The 14,885-nt window shown below is 34.8% G+C and overlaps 1 protein-coding gene across 2 annotated transcripts; it reads left to right on the top strand.

Moving 5' to 3' along the window:
* The first annotated feature begins 4,452 nt into the window (after positions 1-4,452).
* Positions 4,453-14,822, top strand: EloA (elongin A). Of its 2 annotated transcripts, XM_046624089.2 has the most exons (9): positions 4,453-5,010; positions 6,928-7,232; positions 7,925-9,009; positions 10,956-11,140; positions 11,253-11,425; positions 11,754-11,845; positions 12,090-12,289; positions 12,516-12,792; positions 13,002-14,822. In XM_046624089.2, the coding sequence occupies exons 1-9, from the start codon at positions 4,942-4,944 to the stop codon at positions 13,079-13,081; spliced, it is 2,466 nt and encodes an 821-aa protein (XP_046480045.1). In that variant the 5' UTR covers positions 4,453-4,941; the 3' UTR covers positions 13,082-14,822. The 2 variants fall into 2 exon arrangements, with proteins under 2 accessions (XP_046480045.1, XP_068991165.1); XM_069135064.1 differs by lacking the exon at positions 4,453-5,010 and having other exon boundaries at positions 7,110-7,232; positions 8,014-9,009.
* Positions 14,823-14,885: the final 63 nt, after the last annotated feature.

Below are 14,885 nucleotides of genomic sequence, written 5' to 3'. Positions count from 1 at the left end.
TAACTGAAAATTATTTCCTTAAAAATATTGAAAGAAATAAATGGAGGGTCTTAGGAATGACATTATCTACGTCTAAAAAATTATCGACAAAATTGGGAATGGTCAGGGTTACACAGTGAACAACAGTGTCTGAAAGCTGCCTTTAGAATGACTGTGTTCAGATAACTTACCGACACAACTAAAAGTCGACTTGAAGATAAATAAGCTAAGTTACCTCGAAAACGTCCGCTAGGAGTTACCTTGTACAAGTTGTCTAGAAGTCAACCGATCAAGACAATTGCTAGTCTTCTTTTCTTATTTACCACATGTCAACTTAATGTCAAGGTATCCTATAGTAGGCGCGACGTCACTTATTGGTAGTTATCTATGGTACGCATGTGGGCGGTCAGGACGTATGTGAGCGCAAAAAATATAAATTAATATTGTTTATTTCGTTAAGTAAACGTTACATATGAATACAACTTTCAATGAAAATAAATATCCGAGATATGTGTTTCAATGTTATTTCATGTATATAATGTAATAATATAATATTGTAAATATATTAACAATATAATGAGTCAGAGAAGACCTTTTCATAACCTGGCAACAAGACAGCAAAAGAGACAGTTTGCTGCAGTCTTACATCAAGACTTGGTGAATAAGTTGTGAAGAAGAAGTTTCCAATCAGGATTTCCCAAGCTCATGAGAAATATAAAGACGGGCTTCGACTCCCTGGAGACCGCATCCGCACAAAGGAAAGGAAAAATCATATACAAAGAAGAATGAGGTCAAAAAGGAACACTAGGAATTAGTCAGAAATGGGATAAGAAATATATAACACGAGGCTGTGAATATAGACTGGAACTCATATTTAACTTTAAAACACGACAAATGTGCATGTACATATAATAATGAGTGGTAAGCATTGCTATAGCATAACAAAAGTAATGTATATTTTATATGTTCAAAGGTACAAAAGCTTTAGGTTATGATTAAGTATGAATAATTGAAGAATTTTGTATTTAGATAAGACATAATATTTTTTCGTTCACTATTAACTAGAAATTAATATTTATGATTTATTATGACATATGAGGAAAGTAAAGCTCATTCGTAATAAATAATAGGCTAGCTTGGGGACATGCGGACAGTATTTTGCTTTATAAACTGCTTTTCACACGGTACGGCTTTGCAATAGCCTTTATGTCTACACGCAAATTCTTTGATACAGTATGTACCGAAGTTAACAGTGTTAAAATGTTACTTCAATATGAAGTTCACTCTATCAAATTTGTCATATATTATATCTACATTTTCAGACATTAGGAGGCATTTTTGTACGTGTCTCGTCATACTGAGAATGCTTTTGTAAAAACTGCTGAAACTAAGGTAAAGAAGGTGCGAATGTCAAAGAAATTGAAAGGTGTCCTTGACGTTCGACAAAGTAAATTTAGAAATGCACGCTTGCGCATTACAGATTTTGTAATGAGTCGTATTAGTCATTATACGGAAGAAGATATTGGTCCTTCAACAGAATGAGCTCGATCCCTCTCTAAATCGTATACTTTGTTATACGCGTTTTTACAGTTTTTGCTCCGTGTATTGATAGGATTCGTCCTGCGAAAATTCCAAATCAAAACCAGTCTCATCAGAATTATGGCCGTTTTTAATTCTAATGGCCGCAGGTTAGGTGTTCACTTCCTCTTCATCTGATGCTTTCTTGAGCCTTCGTTAGCTATTTTGTGATTTTTAGTAGTTGGGATGGATGGTTTTCCAAGGCTTCCAAGACATACTCATAAGTTGATTGCCTATCATCCGGCGTTGATACTCGTACAATTTGAGTTACTTCCAAGATCTTATGTGTGTGCCTTATATAGGACATCAAAAGATTCTTCATTGTAGTGTTTTATTTCAATACTGATATGGTTTACATTAACCTAAAGGATTATATAATGTGTGATTACAATATTTTTAGATTGATGTTGAATTTACCTGTGGGTGTCTTGTCGTTGTTTATAATGTGCTCTCTGAATAGCGTTTTATACGGCCCTGCATCAGGGGTCTGCATTTCCTTCAAAAACGTTTGTAACACTGATCTCTACTATATAGACTGGATAGTGGACAGGTACCCTTTTAACGTGTTACAGCGTGGAACCATTAGAAGGCCGGTGAGCGGCCGGCGGGCCGGGAGGGGGGGGGGGGGGGGGGGAGGAAAAGGCAAACTTGGGGCTCTTTTGCGACAGGAAACTTGATCGGATACATGGTTCAAAGCCTACAATTAGTTTATTGACGCATTGACCAAATGTTTCAAGTAAATATATGTACTTCATTCAGCATGGGGTACCTCCACAGTAGTTCAACTGTAGATTAAACAAAGAACGCTCTTTTTCTTAAAAGGCCTGTATTTCGGGTTAAAAAATGCCGATAAATATAATTCTGATGAAAAAAGGATATTGGTTATGAACAATGGAAATATAATTTCTGACCTTTGTGCTTTAATTTCGTATTTTTAGAATTAATTTAATTGTTGTTCGGCTCGAACTTTTCCCACAGTATGAGCGTTGACTTCAGTTAACGGTATGAGCACTTCACCATTTTCATTAATTTAATGTCTTTTTTCCTAGTATTAGGCACTAAGCTTTACCATTTACCTCAATTTGTTAACTTATTCACGTGTGAAAATGGTTAGCTTTAAATTCGAATTGCCCGCTTCGAAACGAGCCCGTAAAAAGTGGAAATGGCTCTGATCAATTGGGTCCACTAGGCAGCGCAGCCAGTCTACTTCGTGCAGTCCACTATCCAATTAATTTAGAAATCAATGGCCTGTGAGCACATATTGCCTATAATACGGCGTTTTGATGAGAGTTCTATAATTTATATTGGTTGATTTGTGTAGCGGTTTTCGAAAGTTCGCAGTTACTTATCTAACTAGATTCATATATAGACCATAACAGCAATATACTTTAGCATTTGTATACTTTATCCTGTGAACTAAAGTAATGCTCTTGTTGAATTGCAGCATAGTCTTATCTTCAAGGTTATGCAGTGTAATCAAAGTTGCCTATAATACGGCTCTATTCTCCGTATTTCACAAATGGTGTTATTAGATAATATTACACCTAGAGTTGGGTATTCTGAGTGTTAGTCAATTGTGGTATTAATATTATTAGAAGAATAAAACTCAGGTGAACAAAGTTTATTCACGACCGATCGCTTCTCAAGATAATTAATCTTACAATTAGATAAAATACCTTACTTCATTTTCATCTCATGATTCTCGGGCCAAGCTTAAAGGTATACTATTTTGTTAACACATTATAATAGAGAGATGGTAAAACATTCTGATGGGATGCTACACTCATGAAATAAGTACTTCCTGGTTACACTGCAATCACGGTCGTATATACAAGTGCGAAAACTCCCTTGGTAGGTGTGCGTCTCAATAGAAGCTAAAGTTTCAGATATTGGCCACTGAAGTTAGAGCGCTGCAATCGAGTAGTGTCAAGGACACTGCTACTAATAGGGGTGCGTTTCGAAATTAGCTGGCAGCGCTAAAAACTCCCTGGGACAGAGGCAAAGCTGCCCACGAACTCGGTAGCGTAAAATAAGTGAAAGATTGTTGACAGCACTGGAGCAAATATTGGAATGCACCTTATAGTACTCCCTTATATACACCTCCGTACTTGTGGTAGGTTTCCGACACACATGCATTCCGAGATTAGCTCGAGGTGCTATCATCGATCTTTTATCTCTTTTGCACTGCCTAGTTCGTGGGTAACTTGGCCTCTGTCTTAGGGAGTTATTACCCCTGACAGCTAGTTTCGCAACGCACCCTAGTAAGAGACCCGCCCCCGCCCCTCCGCCAGAGTTTCGCGACCTGTATATACGACCGTGACTGTAATTTCGTAAAACTGTGAAATACGAATAGCCCATGGGAGCTTTCCAGCAAGGAGACACAGTGTGACACTGTGTTACACGGTCGAACACTGTGCTTTGGTGCTTGTTGGAACGCTTTGAGGTTCTTAATTCAGTCACTAGAGTCCGCTCATGCATTATACGAAAAATCTAGAAACACTGAGCGCTCCAGGAAAAAAAAACATTTGTGAAACGCGTGTAGATTATCATTGCATTTAATAAATAAATACAAACAATACCATGCGTTGAAAATAAAATCTCCAACTAAATAGCAAACGAGCACTATAGCCAAAAAGTGTCGGTTTTTTGGTGTCGTTTTTTTCCGCCTAGCCCCTACGGTGAACGAGCGATAAGGAACTTCGTTCCAAAAATTGGCAGCAATGAATCCGACACAGTCTCCAACAGGTTTTTCTCTGCTCCGCAGCTGTGTCCGACTGTGTCGTTCTGTGTCATTGTTGGAAAGCACCATGTTCGACACAATGTCGCTCTGTGTCGCTCTGTGTCGCTGCTGGAAAGCTCCCTATGTAGGACCCGAAAAATCTCTAGATCGCACGGTTCACTTGAGAAGTGGCCTTCATGGCGTTGAGAACTGAGTAAAAGATTTTAACAAAATTTCTTCGTGCTTGAAACCAAACTTCGAACTGTTGTTAACCTTCACGCGAACCATAACTACGGTCTCGCGACAAACTCAGTTCAACTGTTTATAAAAAATACACAAGAAATAAAAAGATCTAACGAAATAAATATGACAACATCGCCCTTCAAAAATTAAAATAAATCTCCAATTATCAACATCGATAATATTCGAAAAAACAAATGCTCTCACTTGATAAAATAATTGGCTTGATAGTGAATATGGTTAGCTCGCTATGAAAAACTCGTAAACATTTTTGCCAAGTTAATCAGGCAGATAGAACTTGCACAATATATGTTAGATTGTCCTCGTGTTCTGGAATCATAAGAAATTCATCGAAATTTCACAAATCGGTGAACCAGGCCATCTTCAGTTTTGACCTCAGTGGTCCAACAGCTGGCATTGGCAACATGTCTGTTGCAGAAATAATTCAGCATTATCAACGAAGTATAGAAAAATGTTCAGGAAACGAAGAAAGGGTGGGTAGCCGCTCCAAAAATATTACATTTATATCATGCTAACACAAGCCACTTCCTCACCGACAAATTTTCCGCCCCTTGTAATCTGATCGACATAACCTAAAAATCATATGAAATCGCTAAATGATGTAATTTGTCAATGTCACTGCTGCAGCAGTTCCAGCAGTTTGGCAATTAACTTTTGGAGCTACTAGCGAATTTTGTCTTCTTCTACTCAAATTGATTTGACGTATCGCGGTATTCATCATGTCATGTAATTCTTGATGTTACCATCTGGCATATATGTTGCTGCTTCTCAGATTTGCTCCAATTTATCTGTTGCATTTGTAATTCACCACTAATGTGATTAGATTGAGAGCCGAGACTTCTATTAATTTTATTGAAATTAGGATTAAAATCAGCATATAGTTGCAATAAGATTAATTTTTGTTATAAATGAAACAGGTTTTGAGATAAAACTTGACATTGCATTTGCAGGATTGAATTAACGGCATAATTTTATGCACCTTGATTATTGGTCACAAGAATATACTATTGGCATATTTATAACAAAATGGATTTTGGAGAATAAGATATTTGTGGGTCAACGATATTTCATAGACTAACTATTCTCAACAAAATCGAGATGTAATGAAAGCAAAACAACTCTTAATTAGGATGAATTGACTTCCCGTTCTTAAAATTAGTTTCATTCTATGTGTCAAATTGTATTAACATGATTGAATAGGAACAAACATAGGTAATGAATCTGACTCAAATCATCCTACAATTTGAAAGTGATAAAACAGATATCCTTATAAGTAGTTGGTCATGAATGAATAAAATTTGACATCAGAATTAAATCAATTACGTACGATCTAATTCGGTCCATTGTATTTGATTTTCAGCTTTATCGTTTCAATCATTTATTATCTTATGGATAGGTGAAACTGAAAATGATTCATTTTTTCAAATTTTACATGAAAATAAAGCTCGGATCATCAATATTTTCCTATTAAATGTTATGATTCCAAATTTTAATAGTTTCTTTCAAAATAATATCCTTGAATACTCCAACGAACCTTGAACTTTGTTTAATTGTGAGTGTAGCGATAATTCATTTTAAAATTATTATCTACATTCTGTAAAGAAAAGAATCGAGAGGAGATAATAAGTTTCTATTTCTCTACCAAATATTATCATTTTCTCTAAATACAAGTGGTGCTAACTTATATCAAAGATCGAATACTCAGTACTTGTTAAGAAAAATTCCATTTTAAAAAAATATGGGTAAAAACCTTCTTAATATTTTGCAAAAACACGTGTTGGAATATTTTTTTCACTTCGCTGGAAACTCGGTTATTTCAGAAATATCTGTGAAAGAATCTGAATCACAGAAACGTCTACTTTCTGAATTTCTCACAGCAAAGAATTTATCGCTTGAAGACCTTAAAAAAATTTGAATGAGTGATTCCCGTAATCCGTATTTTCTAATTGATCTTTTGAAAAATCAAATCGTTTGGCATGACTATAAACCAATCGAGTTTCAGCAAAATGTAATGTCATTTTCTTCCTCAGTTTTTGGTATAATTAGTGTACCAAAAGAGACATATTTTCAGTATATATATTCAGAGGCATTGACATGTAGACGTGGTCTAAAGAACTAAAAAATTTAAGAAAATTATAAGAAAAATGTGTGTCCTAATCATAAATAAATATAGTTAGTTTTTCTCAGGAAAATCTGCTTTATGCTTCATAGTCTCTACACACAAAGTAATAATAACTTTGTATACTTATAATTTATTAGCATGAGAAGTATTTTACTCTATTGCCACGCAGCTATAACCACTTACTACATTTACAATAATTTGAAAAACTGTAACTACAAGAGATGCTTCTGGAGTCTTTGTAAGTTTCATGGCATGATTTTCTTAACAGATGCTTTACTGCATTGGGAAGCTGTACAGATTGCCAGTTACCGTGCAGCATTTACAAGAGACAGGAGTTGGTAGGACAGTGAATGGCCTGCGAAAATATGTTGGGGATGTTGGTGATGCTGCCAAAGCTTTGGTAGCCAAATGGAAGACAATGGTCGCTGATGAGGAATCTAGCGATGGAGAAGGAGCAACAGACGACGAGGCGAACATATCCGAGCCTCCAGATGACTATGGCAACAACTCACATTCTAGAAAAAACGATAAGGATAGTAGCGACGACAGAGATGATAATAGGAAAGAATCAAGGTATATGGGCAATATAATAGTAAGACCATTTAGGTGTTGAATTTAATTACCGTGCAATGATACGTAATACTTAAATAATGTTCATAGAATGTTTCAATAAAATCATTATTATTTTTTAACTGCATCAAGTTTCAAGTAATTTCATACGCTCACTGCTACCTTCATCTTAAATTATCTGCAGTATGCATATTTTTCCAACAGGTAGGTAACTGTTTAAATATTTTTGTACTTGTTGATGGAATTTCGAGGTTCAACATTCGCGATGCACTATTGAATGCTTAGTGTAATTGTTACAAAGGGTTCCTCCTAAATTAGGTTCACTTTTGTTGGTGAAGTTTTAAAGAATTCTTTGAAATTTCTCCAATTCCTATGTAATACTTTCGAATATCACAGGAGCTTATAAAATATTATGAAATATTTATGATCTCTTGAAATCGTGTGAAATTCTTGGGCTTGATGTAAATTTTTTGTATTTGATGATTCATTTCTACAAGATCTTTGGAATCCTCAGATCTCTGAAAACAATTGGGGACAATACTTGAAACTATATCAAATTTCACGAATTTTTTGTCATCCATAATACTGAGAACGACCTCAAATCTAACATCCTTTCAATCTAGTGTCTACAGAGAGTTGTGGTTAGATAACTGGATTTCTGATTTAGAATGTAGTTCTGATGTTTTATTTTACAGGTCTGGAAATCAACAATTGAAAGAGAAACGCGGAATTAAACCGAGCAAAAATGAAACAGTAAAAAATAATTTAAAAATATGTTCCGCAGATAAGTCTAAATCTAAAGATAGCTATAGCAGCAAATCCAATAGCGGCAGTGGCAGTGAAAAAGATAGACACTCAAAAACTGAACTAGATAAATTGGAGTTAATTGCTGAATCAAAAGTTGAAAAAGAGGACAGACGCGAGGTAAAGTGTCATTCCAAGTCTGACAAGAAATCAAAAAGTGATAGAAGTTCCCGGGATCACAAGCATGACTCAAGAAGAGATGAGAAAAGTAAGAGCAAGGATAAGGATGGTAGTAAAGTAACCGACGATTTGAAAAGAGATTCCAGTAAAGTATCTAGCAGTAAGTCTCGGGATGTAAAAAAAAGTGACGGAAATCACAGGAAACGGAAATTAGATAGTTATAATGAGAAAGAAAGCAGTAAAAAAAGGAAGCATTCGGAGTCAGACAGTGAAGAAGAAAACGAACAACTTGCTACAAACTGTGAAGATGAGCGTAAAAAAATTCTAAAAGCACTGTCTAGTGAATCAGAATCTGAGGAAGAAATTTCAAACATTCAGATCAAAGTCGAACCGCCGTCGCCTCCATCCCAAAAAAAGGACAATGATCACCGGAACGAAGAAGTACGAGGCGAAAATAAAAGCATGAAGGAGAAGTTGGAAAGTCGAAACTTGAATAAATCGAAAGGATCTGAAACTGGTGAAAGAACAAAACGTGACGAAGAGAAAGGCAAGAGAAGAAGCAGCAAATTGGAAGATAAAACAGAGCATAGAAAGAGCGAAAAACGAAAAGATGACGGACACCATTTGAACAGAGAATCTTCCAAGTCAAAAATTAACTCTGGCGTTTCTAGCAGTAACGATAAAATCAAGGATAAAGATAAGGACAAGGAAAAGGAGAAACATAGAGAAAAAAAAGAGAACAAAACTCACAGTGATTTAAAAGATGCCAAGGCATCGTCCAATTTCAAAGAACCGAAAGAAAAGAAAAAGGTTAAGAAGGAAATGAATGGCGATGAGGGGATTGATTGCAATTCTGGTAAGTTTCTCTTTTGCAGTATTTTTCATTAATAATCAATAAGCTAAAAATGCGATTAGTTTATTTTTTATTTTTTATAGACCTACATATACCATTGTTTCAATTAACGAGGCTTGTACACCTGGAAGATTCAAATAGGCCAATTTAGAAGAATTTTTTTTAGTAAAAATCTGTCACATTCATAGAATCCACGCTCTTCTTGTTCAATAATAAATATTTTTGTAAATGTATTTACGAATTTCATTATAATATGTACATGGGCCAATTCATGAACCTTCAACCAGCTTTATGGAATTAAAATTTCTATTTGGCTGAAATTAGGATGTTATAATGTACACTGTGTTATGAAAATCCTCCAATTTCTAAGTCTCTAGGCCTTACCATCTACAAGAAAGATGTGCAAGAGTATCTTTTCGTCTTACCTCAATTTGCTTCGAACCACTTTGCATACAAACATATTGCACATTATCTTGTTCGACACAGGATTATTCAATGCGGACTTATTCTGCCCGAGCTTTATTCAACACAGACTTATTCTGCATAGATATTATCTGACGTGGACTTATTCTACATGAGTGTTATTGAACACACCATTTTTCTACTCTGACAGACAAGAAGACATAATTGCATATAAGAAACTTTATTTCCAATGTTTCACAGAGTACATATTTCAGGTTTTGCATTGAATTACTATAGTATTTGGGTCAGACAACAATACAAATCATGAAGGCTGAGATAAGTACCCTGCGGAATATTGGAAATAAAAATACATGCTAATCAAGTCTACTAGGACTAGAACAACGCCAAGTCAAATAACACCCAGTGTAGAATAACTCGGTATCAAATAAAACCTGTATAGAATACATCCGTGTCGATTAAATCCTGTGTAGAATCAGGTCGTGTGCAATTTGTTTACAGTAAGTAGTCTAAGATGAATCGAAATGAAGTAAAATGGACGTTTACTAAACCACATTGATCAATTTTACTGTCCGTTCGATTCGGACTTTTCTCTTTGAATTTTCAGTACTTACCTTCATTAGAAAAAACTTTGTGTTTATGTGATTTTTATGTAAAAAAAAGTCTAATTTTCCGGAACATGACCCGTTTTGTTTGACATTTTGAATCTTGTATATGCGAAGGCCCAAAAAATTATCTTTATTTTTCTGTGTCAAAAACAGGATATTATGGACTATATCCTCAATTTTTCATAGTGGAATAAAAATCAATGAACCTATTGCGATTCGCTATAATATTGTTACTTCTGATGTAAAAATACCACAATCAGCGCAATTTTACATACAATGCCGAATAAAAATATGTGAAACCTTTTTTGTTTCATACGAAAACAAAGCCAGGAAATATACTTATTCCTACAATAACTGATAATTCAATTACAACAATACATTTTTCGCCATTATTGATACATAAAAAAACTTTTTGGGTATTTATATTTGGTGTTACATGTAGAATTGTGTTGGTTGCGGCATTTTTGCATTATTGATGCATAGCCTTTGATAATAGTCAAAGTAAGTGACATATAACGGGGTCAATAAAGACTCTAGTATCGCTGTAAAATGGTTTGGAAAAACCAATTTTTTTAATTCTCCAGTTACATAGGCTTCCTTAAAATAATTACTATTTTCATTGGTACATTTCTCAAGTAACAGAGTCTGTAGGTTTTTTTTTTATATCTATTTGTTGGGTAAAATGTGTTATTAAATATGGTAGAGAATTTTTATATTATGCTTTTCTTGAAAACCGAAAGAGAGGATTGAATAAGAACTTCAAATATCAGCGATTACTATTTTATGAATACCTGAAAATGGGTATAAATGCGGTGACAGAGCAGTCAGAAAGGTGACCCTCCTCTTATCGACAATTTTGCGAACCCCTGAGAATTCTTATATCTTCTACTGATTATTAATTATTAATTAATTATTGCGCAGGTGCAAGTTTTGCTGAGGCTCTTGGAATGTGTGCTTTTCCTTCAGCAACTTCTCGTAAACGAAACAGCTCGCCAAATCTTTCTTCATCAAAGACAATTAAAACTGAACCAGGCACTTCGTCAACTTCACATAGCAGATCTCCGGTTAGAATTACGAATGAAGTATCTTCGAGCAACGACAATTCGGTATACGTTTTTGCATACTCATTATATAGTTTCAGAACAACCTCGTGACCTCATTAAAGAATGTATGAAGTTTGTTCCTGAGATATTGAAAATATTTCTTTTTTTGTTTCAGCCACCGACTCTTCTGTCACCGAATGTTAAGCTTGAGCCATTAAGTGTTGATTTAGCATCAACTTTACCTGAAATCAGCCCTAACTACAAACCATTGCCATATGTAAATCCTCTACAACGTAAGCAAGAGGAAGATAGGGTTCTTAACAATGTTATCTATGCCAAGAGTCAAAGGTAAGCAGGTAACTTTGCTAGGTTAAATAATAACCAAATGGGGTAGAACTCAACATGATTTTTGCGCTCTAGTAAAGAAGGTATTCATATAAATGTTTACAATCTTCTCGCCAACTATGTGGCCCTGTATTTTGCTTCAATAGGCTTTTTTAAAACAAACGCATCATCAATTTCATATGGTTTTTCTAAAAAGGTTTCAATTCATTTTTCTCATTTTTCATTGGATGACTTACATATTTGTTATAACTATTTACACATCGGTATATTATGAGATTTATCGGAATTGGTCAATGTTCCATTAATTCAAGTCATGATGAATGCTTTTCAGAACAAAAGTCTACTCTGGAAACAAGTCTGGATGCAACAATGTTCCAACACTTTACGACATGTGTATCAGGATATTAATTGAAAACATTGAAGGTGAGATGCGTAGTATTGCTTACGGTTTTAAGCTAGCTGGACGAATAGTAGTAATAGAAAGTCTTCAGACTATAAGGCTGTAGAGATTTATGACATAGGTATAGACTAGAACCAGCAGATGACGGACCCTTTGGAGAAATTTTTTTTAAGTCAACTAAAGACTTAACAGAAAGCGTCACTTTGAATTTTCATTCAAACTGATATAGTACTCATGCAAATAATTGTCATAATATATCAATTACAGCTCTAGAATTTACTGGTGGAGTTCCATACGACATTATTAAACCAGTTTTGGAACGAGCTACACCAGACCAACTCTTTTCACTAGAACATTATAATCCTTATTTAATTGAGGATACAGATACACTTTGGCAGTATCACTGTAATCGAGAATTCCGGTCCAAACAGCGCGAAGAAATGGAAACATGGCGAGAGATGTACATGGTATGACCCGAACTTCTAATAACCCTATGCATTCAATTTTACTGTGAAGATTTTTGTCTTATAGTTGTAGTTTAACTGTGAACTCTTCCTCTCTTTTACTGTAAAAATAAGAACGAAAAATCGGAGACTAAATCTGGTTGAATTATTGTAGAATAGTGTACAGAATTTTTCCTTACAAAGTAGAAAGTCAAGAAAATAATTGTGAATGAATTGATTTTTAATATAGCGATGCTTGGATGAGCGAGAAGCAAAACTGAAGGCTTTGACTGCAAACATAAAACAGTCTATAGACAAATCTCTCCCAGTAAGGCAAACAAAGCTTGCTTATGTTGACAATGTGGTAAAGCCCCCACGAAATGTACTTCGGAAACAAGCCAAGTATGGCACTGCGAAGGATACTACCACATCTACATCCGACCTCAAAAATAAACTTATTTCTGGTAGTGGCGCACCTACCAATATTTCTGTTCCTGCACCGCCGATGGCACGATCACGAATATCATGTATGCATACATAAACTTTGAATAAGTGTTCCTAAATTTGAATGTGCATGGAACTATTTCGTCCACGTTCCTGTCGGATTATTATGACGCTCTTCAACTATGTAGATACATCATTTTACGAAAGTTGAAGATTTTTTTACATATAAATATCAATTGACAGGAGCCCGAGCTATGTTTGTTATTGTCTAATAGTGTTTATTTGTTTACAGCTTCGAGTGTAGTGAAGAAACCGAAAGCTCCACTTATGGCCAAAGCTTTACAATTGATCAAAGGAAGATACAAACGATAGTGTACCTAACTATGTAATCTTCGTTACGTGATGAGGTATAATACGTGATCATGAACTACATCAATGTAATGAATTTATATTACTGATAGCTGAGTGATTAGGCTTATTTTTTGTAATTAACAGTGAAAAACTGATATTATATTTCCTTATTTTTAAGTTTAATTTTCCAAATTCCCAATCTGCTTGAGATTGATTGTATGATTGTAGACCTTAATCATTAAACGAATAACGGTCAAATATAAGTCATTATAATCAGTTCAGTTTATTATAATCGTTAGATTATATTACGTAAACAGCGAGGGTAACAATTGCCGGACTTTTGAGATTTTTTCTGATAAAAGAACCAATCTAGTTCGATGTAGATTTTGTCTGATTTACCAAATCCTTCAAATTAGGTATTAATGTATCCATATTAAAATTTTTGTGTGAAATGCAAAAAGGCGATATCTGATCCTCATTTTTTATCCATCTACTAAGGAATTACTGTTTAGTTAGTGATTTTGAACAGTGTGGCGCATAGAGTGCCCATATTGTCGGTATCCAAATTAATCGATTAGTGAATTCACCCAATCGAAGTATCACATAAGATCATTTTTTTTTTTTGTGAATCCTTAAGACGAAGTGCATATTACTCAACCTTACATGTGAAAAGCATTGTACGATACATATTTATATTAGATACTAGGGCTGTACGGGTACTGAATTCTTCGAGTCGGGTCGGGAACAGTCTATTAGTTTCGGATCGAGTTCCCGAGGTTTTTTAGATTCCCGAAAACACGGAGATTCCCGAAAATATCAGTTTTGTTGAAATTTTCAGGATTCCCGGATCTCCCGATGAAAGATGATCTAATGTGTACTGAAAATATTGATGTTATTTAGATATACTATTTACTATCAGTATTTATCCGAAATAATCAACATTAGGTAAGTTGGGTTACTCACGTTTCGGGTTTCGCGAAAATTTCAGGGGCCTGGTTTTGATTTATTTTTTACTCGTGAAAAAACGGTTTGCCATCTAAAAGCTGACTTCTGATTGGTTTAGATGGTGCTTAACACCGTTTTCACGAGTGAAAAAGAAAAGTGTGGGTCTTACGAAGTTTTCAGATTTCCCGAAAATTCCGGTTTCCCGACCATTCTGGAATCGCCAAAAACCCGATCCGATACAAACCGTCCCGAACCCGAACTTTTTTTACCCGAGTTTTCGGAAACCTGTACAGCCCTATTAGATACATATTTGTTATGACACGAAAGTCATATTAAATGTAAGTGATTGTTTTGTCCGTAAAAATATTCTTATTTACTCATAAGTTCTTCAGTTAGACAAAATATTTACTGAATTCGCCTGGCATTTTGTTTTTATCCATACTAAATCTTGAGCTTTTTTCACGTTTCAATTGAAGTATAAGTAAAATTACTAATACTGTTAATGTAAGTCATTTGCGTAACTGTTAAACTCCGTCATTTTAATTGTGCCTCTATTTCAAAAAAATAGGTCACGCTGATAGCATTCATTATAGTTATTATTAGCAATTATTTTTATTCATACACAGTAGCCTTCTGGTAGTGAAAAGGCAAGTCTCTATTTTGATAGATTTTAGTAATCGAGTAATTCGTATGAATGTCGATATTCATACACTGAGTTGTAATGGATCAACATGATATCGATTGAATTGTACGTTCTGAACAAAAACGTCATCTATGAACACCAATAACAGATTAATTAAATGCTATTCAAACTTGATTCCTACTGAATGGAAATGGTTCTGTCTTTATTCCCTGTGCAACAATTTATATCCGTCTCAAA

The sequence above is a fragment of the Neodiprion pinetum genome, chromosome 4, assembly GCF_021155775.2.
Source record: "Neodiprion pinetum isolate iyNeoPine1 chromosome 4, iyNeoPine1.2, whole genome shotgun sequence".
Taxonomy (NCBI): domain Eukaryota; kingdom Metazoa; phylum Arthropoda; class Insecta; order Hymenoptera; family Diprionidae; genus Neodiprion; species Neodiprion pinetum.
This window is presented reverse-complemented; position numbering and strand designations above follow the sequence as displayed.